Source organism: Siphateles boraxobius, unplaced genomic scaffold (assembly GCF_051911475.1).
Source record: "Siphateles boraxobius isolate OS27281-9 unplaced genomic scaffold, OSU_SipBor_1 6, whole genome shotgun sequence".
NCBI classification, from domain to species: Eukaryota; Metazoa; Chordata; class Actinopteri; order Cypriniformes; family Leuciscidae; genus Siphateles; species Siphateles boraxobius.
Window position 1 is genome coordinate 30,420,645 of NW_027509186.1, and position 16,607 is coordinate 30,437,251.

The 16,607-nt window shown below is 38.3% G+C and overlaps 1 protein-coding gene across 1 annotated transcript in view; it reads left to right on the forward strand.

Annotated features, from left to right (window-relative positions):
* Positions 1 to 16,607, forward strand: part of nxn (nucleoredoxin) — a 70,084-nt gene that overhangs the window by 43,859 nt on the left and 9,618 nt on the right. The window contains exons 2-5 of the mRNA XM_077208840.1: positions 8,661 to 8,778; positions 12,169 to 12,302; positions 14,983 to 15,083; positions 15,854 to 15,960. Of these exons, the coding sequence (XP_077064955.1) occupies positions 8,661 to 8,778; positions 12,169 to 12,302; positions 14,983 to 15,083; positions 15,854 to 15,960 (460 nt within the window). The remainder of the gene's footprint in view (positions 1 to 8,660; positions 8,779 to 12,168; positions 12,303 to 14,982; positions 15,084 to 15,853; positions 15,961 to 16,607) is intronic.

The following is a 16,607-nucleotide window of genomic DNA, read 5'->3' on the forward strand; positions in this document are numbered from 1 at the left end:
AGCCTGGTCCGTTTGGTGCTGTGCCAGTTTACACTGCCAGAAATTGTTCAGGTCTCAAGTTGATGAGTGGAGAAAGGAAGGGCCACTACTGACACTGCATTGTCACCTCACAGTCCATTTGATGACTTTCAGAACTTGAATGCGCACCAAGGAACCGCACCCAAGACGAGGAATGGTTTATATTTTGCAATTGGTATGAATGCAATCCGGCCTGATTTGTAAAAGTGAACCGTTATTGTTGATGTATTGATGACTTATTATTTTTTGCAGTGCATCCATGACAGAATGATGAAAATGCTCAACCAAAAATGGTTTGAATTGCGATCCAAATCCAATATAATGATTCGACACGATATAGGGGTGAGCGATATACAGCATATAAGCACAAGTTTACATCACAGTATTCTTTTAAAAAATTGGATGAATATATTACAATATGCACATTTGTATTTAAATTGTGATTTTAATGCTATTTTAATGAATTTAAATGCTATTTAGAATAATATTCTTATGACAGTTTCCAGACTAATGGTAGATCGATGAGAAATGAAATTAAGATTTTTTTATGAACATTATAAAACAATAGTCCATCTATCAATTTTTTTTTTCAATTCAAGCTATAAAGCTTTTTTCCTTTTTCCTTAATGATTTCAATGATTTAGTGAGATCAAACCAGTCATTAGTGGGTCGTTTTAAACAATTCATTAAAATAACTGGTTCAAATTAGTCATTTGTTTTTGAATCAGAGTGCACTGCTTGAGCAGTATGTTGATTTTTGCAACTTGCGAAGACAGGACAATTTAAAAGATGGAAAGATAAGGACATAGTTTTTTATTTTATAACATTTGATTCATTCTGCAAACCAACATTCTTAACTCTGGTAAAATATTATTTATTTTACACTGGCATTGTAATAAAGAGATCGTAAAACTTTCTGAAGAGACTTGATCACTTTATTTGATGAACAGTAGGGGTGTGAAGATACATTGTTATATTGAGATGTCGTGATATAAAAATGCGACAATACGTATTGTTTATGTAAACGATATGATTTGCGATGAGTTCGTTTTATCCAAGACTCAGCTTACTGTATTATATACTATAATTCACCCAAAAATGTAAATGTTGTCATCATGTACTCCCCCTCATGTCGTTTCAAACCTAAAAGATTTTCGTTCAACTTCCAAACACAAATGAAGACAAATGAAGAAACCTGATAGAGTTCTGTCCCTGTGTGCGCTTGTGTGTAAAAGATTCAACATGCATGCATTTGAAGCGCGACCACTGCGTGAGGAAAAAATGAAAGTTTCAGTGACAACTACATCAAACTACTATGTATAATGTTGAATATTGTACAATAATGCATTGGGGGAATGTTTGTGGGTCCTGATAATAATAAAGTAATAATAAAAAAAGTAATGAAAAATCAGATTTCATTCAAATTTCTTAATTTGTGTTTCGAAGATGAATGAAAGCCTTATGGGTTTGGAATGACTTGAAGGTCAGTAAATGATGGCAGAATTTAAATTTTTGGTTGAACTAGCCCTTTAAAGGAGTAGTTCACTTTAAAATGAAAATTGGCTCATGATTTACTCACCCTCAAGCCATCCTAAGTGTATATCACTTACTTCTTTCAGACGAATAAAATCGGAGTTATATTAATAAACACCTTGACGCTTCCTAGCTTTATAATGGCAGTGGATTACAACCATTGCAACCTTCAGATTGAAGCTAAAAAAAGTGCATCCATCCATTATATAAGTGCTCCACACGGCTCCAGGGGGTTAATAAAGGCCTTCTGAAGCAAAGCGATGGGTTTGTGTGAGAAAAATATTCATATTTAAAGCTTTATAAAGTAAAATAACTAGCTTTCGGACAAACGAAGATACGGATTCCACTTACGCCTAAAGCTCAACTTATGCGAGTAATGCGACGTACTGCTGATATTTAAGCTACGCCATGACGCTACTTCCGACGTCATAAGTTGCGTAAGTTGCGCTTTATGCGTAAGTAGACTGCGAGTGGCCGTTTGGCCGGAAGCTAGAATTTTAAATATGAATATTTTTCTTACACAAACTCTTCGATTTGCTTCAGAAGGCCTTTCATTTTAAAATGAACCACTCCTTTATGTTCCATGCTAGAGCATCTAGTCTTTTCCAGGCCAAGGGACAGAAAGCACCCCCACGCTGCCATGACTTCTAACCCTGTTCCTCAGAGGCCCGGTAGCAAACGGGATTTGTCGTAGACAATGCTGCGTATCGCTTAAAGCCTTGCTTTTTACGCTTCTACAATCCTCTGCTTTTAGCCGGCATTCTTTACCAAGTAAAACCTTGAACTAAAGACCCCTGCCATTGTGAGCGCAAGTCAGGATTAATCCTGCTCTCAGAAAATGGGTTTTGTATGGCTGGGGCTAAAGCTGGAAGAACACCCGACTCTCTTTTTTTTTTCTCCGTCTCCATCTGTGTCATTCCGTCTCACTTTTTCCTCTACGTCTGAATGAGCCTGTCTCTTTTTTTTGTTCCCCTCTTCTAAACTCCCCCGTGCCACTCCGGCACCTGTTTTCCTCACTAAAGCATTCATTTATCACTGAATTATTACCCGGGATCCCACAATGTGCCTGCCACACTATGACATGTCCTGACTGGGCAGTTTCCATGGCAACCGAACCCCTCTATCCAAAAAGCAATTTAGCCTGCGTATTGGCGTGTACAATGCCTCTACCGACTAACGGATGGGCCAATGAATATTGGAGCCTGTAAATATGATGCAGCAATATCACGATGAGTGGGGTGGGATAAATGACCGTGTCCGAGGAATCTGTTTCCTAGAATTGTGATTTGTCCCTCACGATGGAGGTCATAAAGGCGTTGCAGTTTTTGTGATGAAGTGAATGCCCGCGAGAGAGGCCTGCTATGCTCATCAGAGAGGAAGTAAGGGCGAGACGTGAAATGCACAAACTGTTCCAAAGCGTCTCTCTCTCTCTCTCTTTGCTCGAAGTATGAAACGGACCCTGTCCAGACTCATATTTTACTCATCTTCTGCCATCAGACCTTGAGGGCTTTGCTAAATGAAATACAACATGCTATTTCACTTTGCACATGCAGAGGTTTGAGGCCAGAGGAAATATCATATGGGAAGAGGTTCGTTTCTGGTCTCAGAGAGCCAACCTGCACTGTAAAAAACTATTCTGTTAAATTTAGAATAGAATTTCAAAGTAGAATTTCAGGCGTTATGGTATGACATTTATGTTGCCCATGTATTTTAGATTTCAGAACTGTATTAACTGATTTAATGTAATATACTGGCATACTTGAAGAACTACTAATCTGCTTTGCACTGATAACCACCGTAATAATGCATGTGGTAAATATATTAATGATTATTTTATTTATTTATTTATTTATAAACCTGTTCAGATATTCAGTTGCCTGCAGGCCTAATCTATAACAAAAAACAATGAAAACACAATTCTTTTGTTAGAAAAGATGGCGAGATCCTCAGATCCTGAGAACAATAAAACAGGATACCTAATCTACTCTACAGTCATTTATAAAGTGGGCGTAACACGCTGCCAATTTAGTTACTAGGTGATAATGATATTTACAATAGACTTAGGTAGGAGCTTTTAGACTCGAGAGCCTAAGTCGTACGTTTCCACTTTAAAAGATCAAATCAAACCAGAGACAGTTGCTCTGTTTCTATAGGGTACATATTATCAGCTGTTATACGGTCCTCTAATATAGTTGCCTTTTTGAGGTCACAGCGACAATAAATCATAGCTGATGCCAAGTGGCCCAGTTATTGATGCCCCTTTTTCGCTCTTTAGCGACTGCCGTGTCTCCAGGGGCTCAAGTTAAGTGATCTCTTCATCTGAGGCAGATTATTATTAAGAGGATTAAAGGATGGGAGTCCGCATGTCCAATGGCATCATGCCAGGGACTTGACAACTCTTTGGCATCTATCTATGAATTCCATGAAACCAATATGGTGTCGGCTCAGTCACGGTATCCGCACTGCTCTGTAGAAGCACTCGGGGATGAATTGCGACACTAGCTTTATTGTCTGACGCTGTAGAGCTCCAGTGCTTCCTTTTTAAGCGTTTGCCAAAAACGCCTATGCAAATGTTTTCATTTTCCTTTGAAGAGCAAGAGCGTTGTCTTTCTCTCGACAGCAGGCTGAGCGCTGTACATGTGTTCCATTTCTTGCCTGCATTGTTTAGCGGGTGTTTTCTGAAACTGGTCCGTGGCGCTGCCACTTGGCACATGCCCCTTGTTCTCCCCCTCTAATGAAAGCAGATCCGCTCAAAGTCAGAGTTCTAACGGCTGGAGGTGAATGGGACGATGACTGCGGGAATATCTTCTGCTTGAGCGGGCTCAGCAGGAGTCTGCAGGCTGGTGTAGGAGTCACGTGCTGTTCAAAACCCATTGGCCAGCAGGCGTTTCTTAGTGGAGACCACAGGAGGCCGAGGGCGGAGAGGGAGTTTAACAAAGGATTTGCACTCCAAAACAGTGATAAGCATTTGATAAGTCTTAAAGACTTTTATAGCCAAAAGCATTCAATATATAGCCACTTTTCCACTGTTGGGTAATACAGTGCTAAAAACAGTGTACAGGATGATTTTATTTAAAATAAGCTGAAGTTAAATTCAGTACTTTACAGAGCCCCAAGCCCCACATGACGGTGGAAAAAAAATGAGATGGGAGGAAAAATATTAAGTCAATGCTTTGCGTAAGTCAACATGTTTTGTGAGCGTACGCAAAGTTTCTCAGGGGAACGCAAAACATTTAGGAGAGAAGGCAAAAGCATTGACTTATTTTTATTCATATTCCCCCCTCCCCCCCACCATGTCACCTAGGGGCTCTGTACAAATGTACTTTATATATACAATTATTATATATCGTAAAAAACTTTTTTTCCCATTACAGTAATGATCATTTTTTTAAATGAGTAGGCCAATGCGGATGAGCTTTATTGTCATAATTATTTCACCATGCAATACAATAAGCTTAATTTTCTTTAATATGGTCTTTTCATCCATTTTCACTCTCTTTCTCCATGAAGAGAGTCTTCTTTCATTACTTCTCAAGCACGTTTGATCCATTTGTGGTTGAACAAATGGCCTGAGCTCGACCCGTGTGTTTGAGTGAATGTAATGTATAGTTAATGTCCACTGTGGTTGTTAAATGGTCACAGCAGGGAATATTGGCACATTGAAGGCCTTGCTCTGAGTATAGTAGCGAAACAACATGAGCGGCCATAGACGAAGGTTATTAATGGCGGCTGTCACTAATGTTTGTTGATTTTGCCAATGGCGCGTCTCTGAGGCCATTATTGTTACTGGTGTGAAATGAAATCTCTGTATTTCATCATGCGTACAGCAGAGTTTTCAGAAACAGAGCTCTGAGCTTTCTAAATGAGTGTGCAGCCCTCCAGAGAGTCTCTGTCAATGTTGCCATTACATAGAAATGAGAAAATTAATAATAAGGTCCTGTAAAAGAAAGCCCACACGTTGCAATGCAGACTAGCTCAGAGTTTTAAATGAGGGAATTGTGTTCCCCTACAGCCTGTCATAAGAACAGTCACATACATTTTTTCTGTATCACTTGCAATGGAATGTTGAATTGCACCAGTGCAAAGTAAAAGGGAATTGAAAGTTATTTGCCATAAATCATCATTATTTCGAGAAGCCTCTACTGATGTGGGTTACAGTGACTGATGAATGCCGGTGATACAGACGCCATGATTACCGACCATCATCCCCTGCAGGATTATGTTAATCGGGCGTATTGTGATACTCTGTTGCTTGATGATCTCAGTTGTGGAGTGATTTGCCAGGCTACGCTGCTCTGGAACAGAACCAAATGCTGTCTATAGACGGGGAAATACTTTAAGTCGTCATTTGTATGCGAGAGCTGAATGCTTTTGGTTTCTTTGCTCTCTTTCAGTCTTTTCTTTGTGCTATACTTCTATTCATGCTGCTGTGTGTAGGTGGTTCTGTGATATTTTGTGCATATGAAGGTGCAAGAGAGCTGCTGTAAGGCAATATGGAAATGTTACTTTATAGCCTAAAAAGAATTATGACAAGAACTCAGTTATCAAATCAGTTGATATTTCACTGGTTTTGGCCATCCTTCTGTTAGACTGTCTCACAAATGAATTACTGTAGGTTGAATAGCTGTTGAATAGCTGTCAGCTGTTAAATTTAAGTACACAATTAGATAATACCAATCTAGGTCAAACAATTACCAAGCAATGCTTTCTTTTGTTCAGTCTGTGGTGTAAAGAGGTCGCATTAGCAATTAAAGAAAAACAATTAAGCAGAACATGGTCAGGTCAAAGTGTCTGAATTTTACTGGTAGTCCACTGTATGAAGAATTTTTGGGTATAATTTGTCACAGATTAACTTATTTTGCAATCCTCACTTACATAAATTAACTATAGTGTCCTGCACCCACTAGAAAAAAAATATCAAAAATTAAATCTGGTGTTTGAATATATTTTTGTACTATTGATATACATTTCAAAAATTGCTTGTTTCCCCCCCTAATACTCCAAGAACAGGCTTATCAGCTGGTTTCTTGGAGAAACTCTTTGACCTCTAAAACATGTCAGCGTTCATCGCTGTCCATGTCCTTCCTTAATTTCCATCAGGTTCAGGCTGTGAGTGTTTTTAGCCTCACTGAACTGATGGGCAGCCGTTGACATGGCTGATCATGGAGCTGTCTTTCATTTCATATTACCTGTCTCCTTCATCCAGGCACTCATACAGCTTTCTCACAGCCTGCGGCCGAGCTTTGTTCTCTCACGACTCGCTGTTGATCTGAGCCCAAACACACAGCTGTGTCAGATTCACAGGTGTGTGTAAGGTAAGAAGCAGTGTTGATACTTGAGACCTTCACAGTTAGTGCCCTTTAACCTCATTGATTTGCAGCGTAGGCCGCTTGCGCTTCTGGTCTGAGTGAGAAATTTGGGTGTAGACAGGCTAATGATTGAGCGAGCAACTTCAATGTTGACAATGGCAGCACTGCAGGTTTGTGTTGGAGCCGTTCTCTGCATGGTGGACGCAATACTTAAGGCTTAAGAGAAATAGAGTCACACTCTTTGACTGTCTGTTCACATCTAAACTCTCCTCCGGTGAAAACATTTCATCAGCCATGCATCAAAGAGTTTGAACGCACAGCGCATGTGAACCTCCACTGTTTTATTCAGCCACATTTAACATTTGACATCATACTCAATGTATATTTTTAACTGAAACTACAATAAGGCTGTGTAGAATTTTATTTCATTTAATTTGCCTACAGTATTTTCGGTGACAATGTGTAAAGAAATCATATATTGTGACTATTGTACTATTGTTTAATTGTAGTAATGTAGAATCACGACCACACTTTTGAGGTCGTTTTCTTTAGTGAATCAAGAACATAATCAGTGTAGCTAGAATTCCTGAAATCAACGGCTTTTATGAACTGGTTCTTTTAATGAATAGTTCACAAAAGAGGATGAATCTGTCTGAAACAATGTCCTGTATTATTTACAATATTTGCAGAATATGTAAGCAAATTGACATTTAACTAAAATATACCCAAAAAAGCAGGATCATTGACATAGAATCAAATTGACTTGTAGCTTGTGAATCAAAACAAATGTTTATCTATATTGATTTTCAGCCCTAACTCATCCCTAGTGCTGTCAGTTTTATCAATTTGATGCGATTATGATTCATTATTTAATGTAATTTATTGTACAATTAGTCATGCCCCTGATCTGAATGTAAATGTGATGAGGAATTTGGCCCTGCTTATAAAGCCACTTGGTCTAATATCTATTAAATAATTTTTAGGACTTCAACAAAACTATTCTCTGTATTTGGGGGCTTTTTTCTGCAAAAATGATTTATTTATACCACATATCATGTAGTTAATTTAAAAATGTAATCAACTGACGGCTTTAGTCTTTGCATGTGTGTCTAGTGTTTTGATAAATCATTCATGTCCGTAGCACCCGTGTTTTTCATGCACTACATGTTTCGCATCAGTCCACTGCAGTTACTGTAGTTTACTTTTATAGGTGTCTTTCATGCATTAAACCTTCACACGTCCTGAATAATTTACCAGGTTTCTTCTCACCTGCAAAAGGATGAAGAAGGCAGCGGTGCCCACAGCCATGAGACTACACAGGCAAACGTCTCTGTCGAGGGAGGTTTAATCGCTGGCTTTTGAGTCCGTGTGCCACGGTTTGAGTGAGACTACAGAAAGATAAAGCGCTCCCCTTGAATTTCCTCAGATGCCAGTCTCTTTAAAGTTGAATCAGCCCTGTAGATGTTTGATTCTGGCCCTCAGCTAATTCTTCAGCGGCTCGGCTGCGGATAGCACTTTATTCAACTCGCCACATTTCTGAGTCTCTTTATTCTTCAGAGCGAGAGGTAGACGTTTTGTACCCTATTTTTAAGCCTCACGTGGAAAGATGGGAAAGCAATGATTGTATCTCTAATGGTTAAAAAGGCAAACAAGCTTTGAAAAAGAGGAATGAGCTGAGATGATTCGTGCTCTCGCTTTCTAACAAACACATTCCCACTCCTCCTTATTCTTTCAGTCATATTCCTTTTGATTCCTGGTCTCTAATCTCAGTCTATGTCTGTCTGTCTTTTCTTTTTGTAGATGAAGCTATGGAACAAGTACAAGGTGACCAGTATTCCCTCTCTGGTGTTCATCGATGCTGCCACGGGGAAGATGGTGTGTCGGAACGGCTTGCTCGTTGTGAGAGATGATCCAAAAGGTGAGTACCAGTGTTACATTTTTCACCCACTCGCTCTCTAAAGGGTTTAAAGGGATAGTTCACCAAAAAAATTAACTTATTTTATTATTAATGTAACAGAGGCCAGCTGGTAAAGAGGCAAACCTCACTCCCTGGCCTCAAGAGGCGCACTAGGGACTGATGCTAGAGGTCTTTAGTGTTTAAGCCTCCCAAGGCGGTGACACTGGTTCGAATGGGACCAGTTACATTAACTTACCCTCTTGTTGTTCCAAACACTTATACTGTTTTTTCTGTTAAACACTAAAGGAGAACTATTTGAAGAATCTCCAAAAATGGCATAAAAACACTGAAAATGCAGCATAAAAGTTCTCCATACAACTTATGATGCCCCATCTTCTAAAGTCCAAAGTGCACTTCAGTTTTGACACAAAAGTTTAGCGTACGTGTACAGCCGAACGCGTAGCCTTTCAAAGTAAACTCCATTTGATGGCATGTGTATACACAGACTCTCAACATATGATATTTGCTCTAGAAAGTTTCATCCTTTACCAGTGTCTGCTCTTATTTCTCCAGAAGTTATGATCAATAAAAATGTTCTTTGTATTAATTTAAACACGAGTTGTGAGTATCTCTTAAACCCCTCGCACAAGCACTTGTTAATGCAGTCATCTTTTGTTATTTTGTCTTTCACAATTTTATTTTTACTCACATGCGCAACTCACATAACTTAACTGAAAAGTTAAGTTTAGCCCAAAGTATACTGAAGTTTTGAAGCAAACACTACAGCGTACAGCCAAACGTGTAGCCTTTAAAACACATGCATTCGACACATGCACACTAGAAAGATTCATCCTGTCCAGTGTCTGCTATGTATCTCCAGAAATGATGACTGATAGAAATGTCTTTGTACTCATTTAAACTCATTACAGATTTGATTTAAGCCGTCGTCAACATGGGCATCTGTTGTTTTTGCGTCTCCAGTAGTTTGTTGTTGTTGTTCTGTCTCTTCCATTTCTTTTTCGACTGTGAAACAACAGCCCATGCAACATTTTTGCCATGCGCACTGAACACATACTAGATCAGTAAATGAATGATTCAGATGAGAGAGTTATTTTCAGTAAACACGAATTTGAGTGATTCATTTATGAAACAGAGTTCACTACATGGACAACATTACTCCATGATGAAAACAATCTGTGTGTAGATTCTTCAAAATTACTACTTATGTGTTCCACAAAAAAAGTAAAGTCATACAGGTTTGAAACAAACAAATAAGGTTTTGTAAATGATTAATTTATTTGCTGGTGAACGGTCTCTTTTGCTCGACTTTCAAATGCTCAGGAACTCACAGTGCATACGTGGCTTGGCAACACGGCACATGGCTGTCCTTCGCTTCCCTTCACCTGCCTGTATGGTAACGGTATTTGAAGAGCTCTGTGCATTTGATAGCTCTCGGCTCACTTGAGTGGTGTCATCTGCAACTCCTCTCTGCAGGTGAAAGGAAAGCATTTATTTGTCTGGAAAGGCAGGGAGCCACTGCATTTTCATAAAAACATTCATGCAGTGGAATTTGTCAGGTGATCAACATGACAGGTTCACCTCCTCAGCTTAATGAGCCTCAGCTCCAACAGTTACCAGCAGTATAGTGAAAAATGAACTTGTTGATTCATAAAGCACAGTCATTGCCATTCTGAAACACTGGTGCACTGGATTGATGACTCTGCTTTCAATGTGATGACATAGCCTAGGGCTTTTGTTTGAAAGCATGTGCCGTATCCGGTATGTTTGAATAGTGTGTGTGTGTGTGTGTGTGTGTGTGTGTGTGTGTGTGTGTGTGTGTGTGTGTGTGTGTGTGTGTGTGTGTGTGTGTGTGTGTGTGTGTGTGTGTGTGTGTGTGTGTGTGTGTGTGTGTGAACATGTGCACAGTAGCCAGTACAGGAGCAGGTTCGAAACTCCAGTGACAGCCCTGTGCTTTTGTTCTTTCTGACTAATAATGCCTTTAACAAATAATGAAGACACTGCGCTATTGATCTTTCACTGTTTGTTCCAAAGCTTAGGGTGTATTATAGTGGCCATGTTTGTTAAGCTCCAAAAATGGCACAAAAGCTTTTTAAACATTAAAATAACAGATTTTTAGATATCTTAGCGCTATATACCAAGCTATATTCCATAGGATAGATTTTTAGAACTACTAGACCAACATTTAAGTCATAATTCACTGATAAACATTCCTGCCGGTGAACTGTCAACTTGAGAACAACTGCAACTGAATCACTGATTCAGTGAGTTAAACTTGAGAACCAGATCAGTAATGGACTAATTCACTGATTTTGATCATTCTGATATGAATTCTGATCTTTCCGGTTCTTTTCACAAAACAGATCGATTTTGTTTGCCATTTAAGTCTGATTCATTTATGAATCTAAGGACTTTTGTTCACTTTTGACAGCTCTAGGGCTTGCATGAGAACTACAGATTATACTTCTGCATTTTTGTATCCCTGCCCACGAACAGTTGAAACGACAGAGGGCAGTTATTGTAAGAGTAGGATATCACTGAAAATCGTATCATACTGTGTCTACTCTTCATAATGGGAAAAGTGGAATTCTATGGCAACAGCTTTCTTACCTGAACGCAACGGTGTTTTGCTTTGAAGGGGGCGGAACTGATAGAACGACAGTTTCTTTCAGGTTTCCACCTCCGTTTTACCTAAATGTTCGTTGTCTTGTCATCCTGTTTGAAACGTTGACTACAAACACAGAGGTTTTTCAGATTTTCATTGCGGCGTTCTCTCTGTATATACGACTCTTTGCAGCCTTTACTCAGTTTACAACATGGATCCTTTACTGATAACTGAAAGTAATTCACTCCTGCTAAATGTTTACTCTTCGAATTGATTTCGGTAAGCATATCCATAGCAGACTGTTGAAAGTGGCCTTGGTGCCCAGTTCATTATGGGTGTTGAAGTTGTTCAACCTATTTGACAAAAAGGAAGAAAAACAGCCTTTTTTCTCTGTTTTCTCTAGTCAAGTCGCACCTATTTCAATTTTTTCGCTTTTCTACTGTATAGGCAGCCAAGTTTTATTGAAAGCCTATTTGGCCACCAGCGAAGAACCCCTTTAATTCTTCATTTTTAGTTGAGGTATACTAAAAAAACACTTTTAAATAGTTATGTAATATTTTGGAGAAATGGATGGACTTCCATCTCACATTACGACCTGATATTTACTTCTGCTCCCATTCGCATCTGTAGCAGCTTTTGATTTCCATGTGCTATCAGGATCCAGAGGAGAGGCTCCTGTGTATTATAAATATATGAATGACATATGCATGTGCTGTACTGGCAGTGAAAGGAGGATTGTGTGACAGTAATCAGAGTCCTGCTCTTCTCCTCTCCCACCCGTCCTGCAGGCCTGGAGTTCCCCTGGGGGCCGAAGCCCTTTGCGGAGGTGGTGTCCGGGCCCTTGCTCAGGAACAACCGACAGACGGCAGACAGCAGTGCCCTGGAGGGGTCCTACGTGGGGGTTTACTTCTCTGCACACTGGGTGAGTGAGTGCTTTGTGTTGCTAACTTAGCCATACTTTGAGACAAAATTGCAGTTGATTCAACTCTACATTTGGATCTCCTATGCTAAATACTTTTTTTTTTAACCTAGCTGTACTTTGGAGACAAAATTGCAGTCTAATTTTATTTCTCATGTTAATTTAGTTTAACTTGATGTACCAAAATAACTAAAACTCAATATTAAAAATATTGAGTTAAAAATAAAAATATGAATACAAACCATATAGACACGTAAAAAAAAAAAAAAAGACAACTTTGCTAAATGTCCAAATTCCTAAAAACGGATTATATAAAAAATAAATAAAACTAATGAAAAATATGAATAAAAACTATAATGATACTAAAATAAAACTGGTTAGAAATTAATAGAAACCACAGTAACACAGAATCGAGCATAACCAAAAAATGTTCAGTGAGGGAATCGGCAACGGCTCCGAAAGATTCGCTGAGTCAGTCTGATTCAAACCACCAATAACTCATGTGCAAGTTTGATCGTTTCGTGAATCTTTTTGATTGAGTCTTTTAAAAGAACAAGTTCATAAGAAAAAATGTTCATGAATCGGATATCAAAGCTGAGTTGTGTTACTGTGCCCCTTGGGTTTCCCCTCATATGAAACCTTTTCCACAGACACCCTGTTACGTCCCACTGTAAAAGTCACTTCATTCACTCAGGCCAGTGTGTGATGTGCACATTCATGTTCACAGGGGAACGGTTTCCTGACGGACAGCGTTTCTCGTCGCTTCGGCACACACGGGCACTGTTAGTGCCAGTCTACAGGGCAACAGCCACAGTAGCGGGAGCTTGTTTTTCCAGTCCCCCTCTTTTCCAAACCCAGACAAATTGTGAAGATGAGCCACAAAACCAGGCTATATATTTCAGTTTATTATTACAACACCGCATTCCTCTTTCCTAACCAGCGTAAAGGAACCTCTATTAAAGTGACTTTTATAAGACTAAGTGTGTCTGGACATATTGTTGCCGTCGATAAACTAATGCCACTTTTTTTTTCTCCATTTGAAAACGACCTCAGATGACCTCAAGGAAAAAGAGGAAGAGTTTGTAGCTTTGTGACTCTGTAAAGAAACACACAGAGACAGATAGGAATGAAGAATGGAGAATATTTTACTGGTATTTTTACTGCTGAATATCAGTCAGGGTCCTCTTATTTGTCAATAATAATAATAATCTAATAAATATTAATAATATTAAAGAATAAAATTCAAAGCAGTCAATTCACACACATGCCGGAGCTCCAACATAACATACTGTAAATTTGAAGCGTAATGTTTTTTGAATGTGCGTCATTTGGTAACACTTTATTTTGATTCGCCCCTTTAGACATTTTGTTGACTATAAGTAACATATAAGTAATATTTCAACTACATGTCAACTAAGTCTCATCAGAGTATTAGTAGACTGTCTGCTTAATATCTGCTAAAACTTTATTTTGATGCGGCCCCAACTGACATTCTACTGACTATAAGTAACTTTGCAACTACGTCAACTTATTCTACTAACCTGAATCCAAACAACCTAACAGTCTTTACTCAACTAATATTAATGAGTGTTAATTGACATTTAGGTGCAGCGTTAATTATAGTCAACTATAAGTCTTAAGGGGACTATCAAAATTAAGTGAAACTGTTTATTTTAATGGGAATGATTTTTAGTTTTAGTTTTCTACATACTGAAATTGTTGATCAAGTCTGATTGGTCGGCTCAGGAATATGAATTCTGCAATGCCACATTCAGCTGATTGATACGTCAACAGCTCCACCATCTTGGAAAGGTCAACATTTTCAGTTGTAAACTTATAAAACATTATAAATTCTATTACCAGATGATCAACTTTCAGTTATTTTACATTCTACCACAGTTACTTTTACTATTAAATTACATTAATTTAATCATCATTACAAATGATTGCTGTTTTATATTATATGATCTGTTATGAAATCTGTTAAATGTACACTTCGTCAAAAGTATAGGTTTGTAAGATATTTTTTTATACTTTATTCAGCTAGGATGAAGGATGCATCAATGCAATGATCAAAAGTGACATGTATAATGTTACAAAAAAAAGTCTCTTCCTATCTAATTCATGCTGTTAATTGAACCTAGACAAAATCTGCAGACTATCGCATTTTCTGCACTGATGTTATTAGAGAAATCTGTGGCATGTATTTAAATATGGTAAATGGGTACTACACACATACTGGTATCTGGAAGCATTAATCAGATCTGCCTAAATATTTGACTAAGATAGGCAGAAGGGCCGGAGGATATTTAAAAGTTTGTGAATGACAGGCGTTTTGAGTTGTGCGTGAATCTGCTGAGCTTTCGTTCAGTGTAGTCAAAGGTCTGGAGAGCTCTTGAAGAGAGCTGAGTGAGGCATGTCTGTATGTAGCACTCTTGTGAAAAGAGAAAAACATTCAGCACAAAATTCCTCCAAGCCATAAAAGAGAGGATGAGTTTAAAAGCTCTTCCAGGCCCTATTCACATTTGTTGTTTTTTTCAGTTCAGGAGTGCTGAACTGCAGGGAGAGTAATATTAAGTGCTCTGGGCGCTCACTAGGCCACTAAGTGCTGTTTATTATCAGAAACCCTTTAGGAGATCTTGTCATAAGTTATGTATGTGTTTGTGTGTGTTTTCTCTTGTAGTGTCCTCCTTGTCGCAGTCTAACCCGGGTGTTGGTGGAAACATACCGGAAAGTGAAAGAATCGGGGCATAAATTTGAGATTGTATTTGTCAGTGCTGATAGGTAAGAAACACACATTTTAAAAATGCTTTCCTTTTTTTTTCTCATTATAAATTACATTAGTAGCATAATAATTTCAGTGGATTCATTTAATGTCATACTATTATTATATATTTTTTATTTTTCAAAATCCTAAATTTTTAAATTTCCATGCCTAATTTATTTTAAATCTCTGTTTTTCAATGTGATCTTAGACTTTTGGACTTACATAAACGCTTTTTTTTATTTACGCTTGCACAAGGGATGCACCGTTAGTTAAAATTCTGGCCGATAATTTTTCATCTAACACCGATAACGATAAATGGCCAATATTAAAACTCTATACTATTTTGCCTTAATAAATAAAAAGTAAAACTCTAAAGACAATCATTTTCAATGCTTTAATAAATTTAGGCTTCACAACATTTTGTCAGTATAAAAAATGGATATTAGTTTTGACATTTGTTAAAGATTAAATTTAACAGTGTAATTAAATTATTAAGTGTTAAAGATTAACTTTAAGTGTGCTTTAGATGATGGCAAAGATAATGTAAAAATGGGGAAATTGTGCGCAATTATCCAATATTGGCCTATATACAGTACAATATCAACTGATAGCAATAAATTAAAAATAGTTAATCAGCCGATAATTCACTTGGCACAGATATATGGTGCATTCCTTACCTTCGCACATAATATCAGCCGTATATGCTGTTTATTTCCAATTATTATTTGATTATTTTAGATGTGAAGGACACTTTAAACATGCGATAAACATGTGTCTTGTGATGTAGGTCGGAGGAGTCGTTTACGCAGTACTTCAGCGAGATGCCGTGGTTGGCAGTGCCGTACACAGACGAGGCCAGACGGTCACGACTCAACAGACTCTATGGAATCCAAGGTATGTCTGTGGACTTTAACTCTGGCTCAGGTGGAAGTGCGTTTGTTTGATATAACAGCATGTGGTTGGATGTCACGTTGGCCGTCGCTGGATACAGCTGACCCTGCCAGGAACTGCAAACTGAGCTGTAGGACCTCAGGAATGTGGGCGTATAATCAAGTTTACTTTACTATTACTGTTCCCCACCGCTCCCTCTCACTCTGTCTAACAATTCCGTTTTTAAAGGGATAGTTCGACCAAAAATGATCAATCTGTCATTATTTATTCACCCTCATGTTGTTACAACCCTACATGATTTTATTTCTTCTGAAGAACGTAAAAGAAGTTATTTTAAAGAATGTTTTAACTGTTTTCCATGTAATGAAAGTCAACGGGGTCCAAAATAACACTTGTACTGAACACTGATACAGTTTTCAAAACTTTTTGCCCTGCGTAGTTCCATACACTACTATTTTTGTTGTTTTGTTTTTTAAATGTAAATCTCTCTGCCGTAAACATGTCCGAATGTGCAAAAATTGGGATGAAAAAACAAATTCCAGAAAAACTCTATACATGGACCAGGTATCATACGACCCCTTTAACAGTCAAACAAGTCTCTCTCTTTGCTTTCTGCTCTTCTCCATTGGGAGTGGATGCATTGAGAGAGA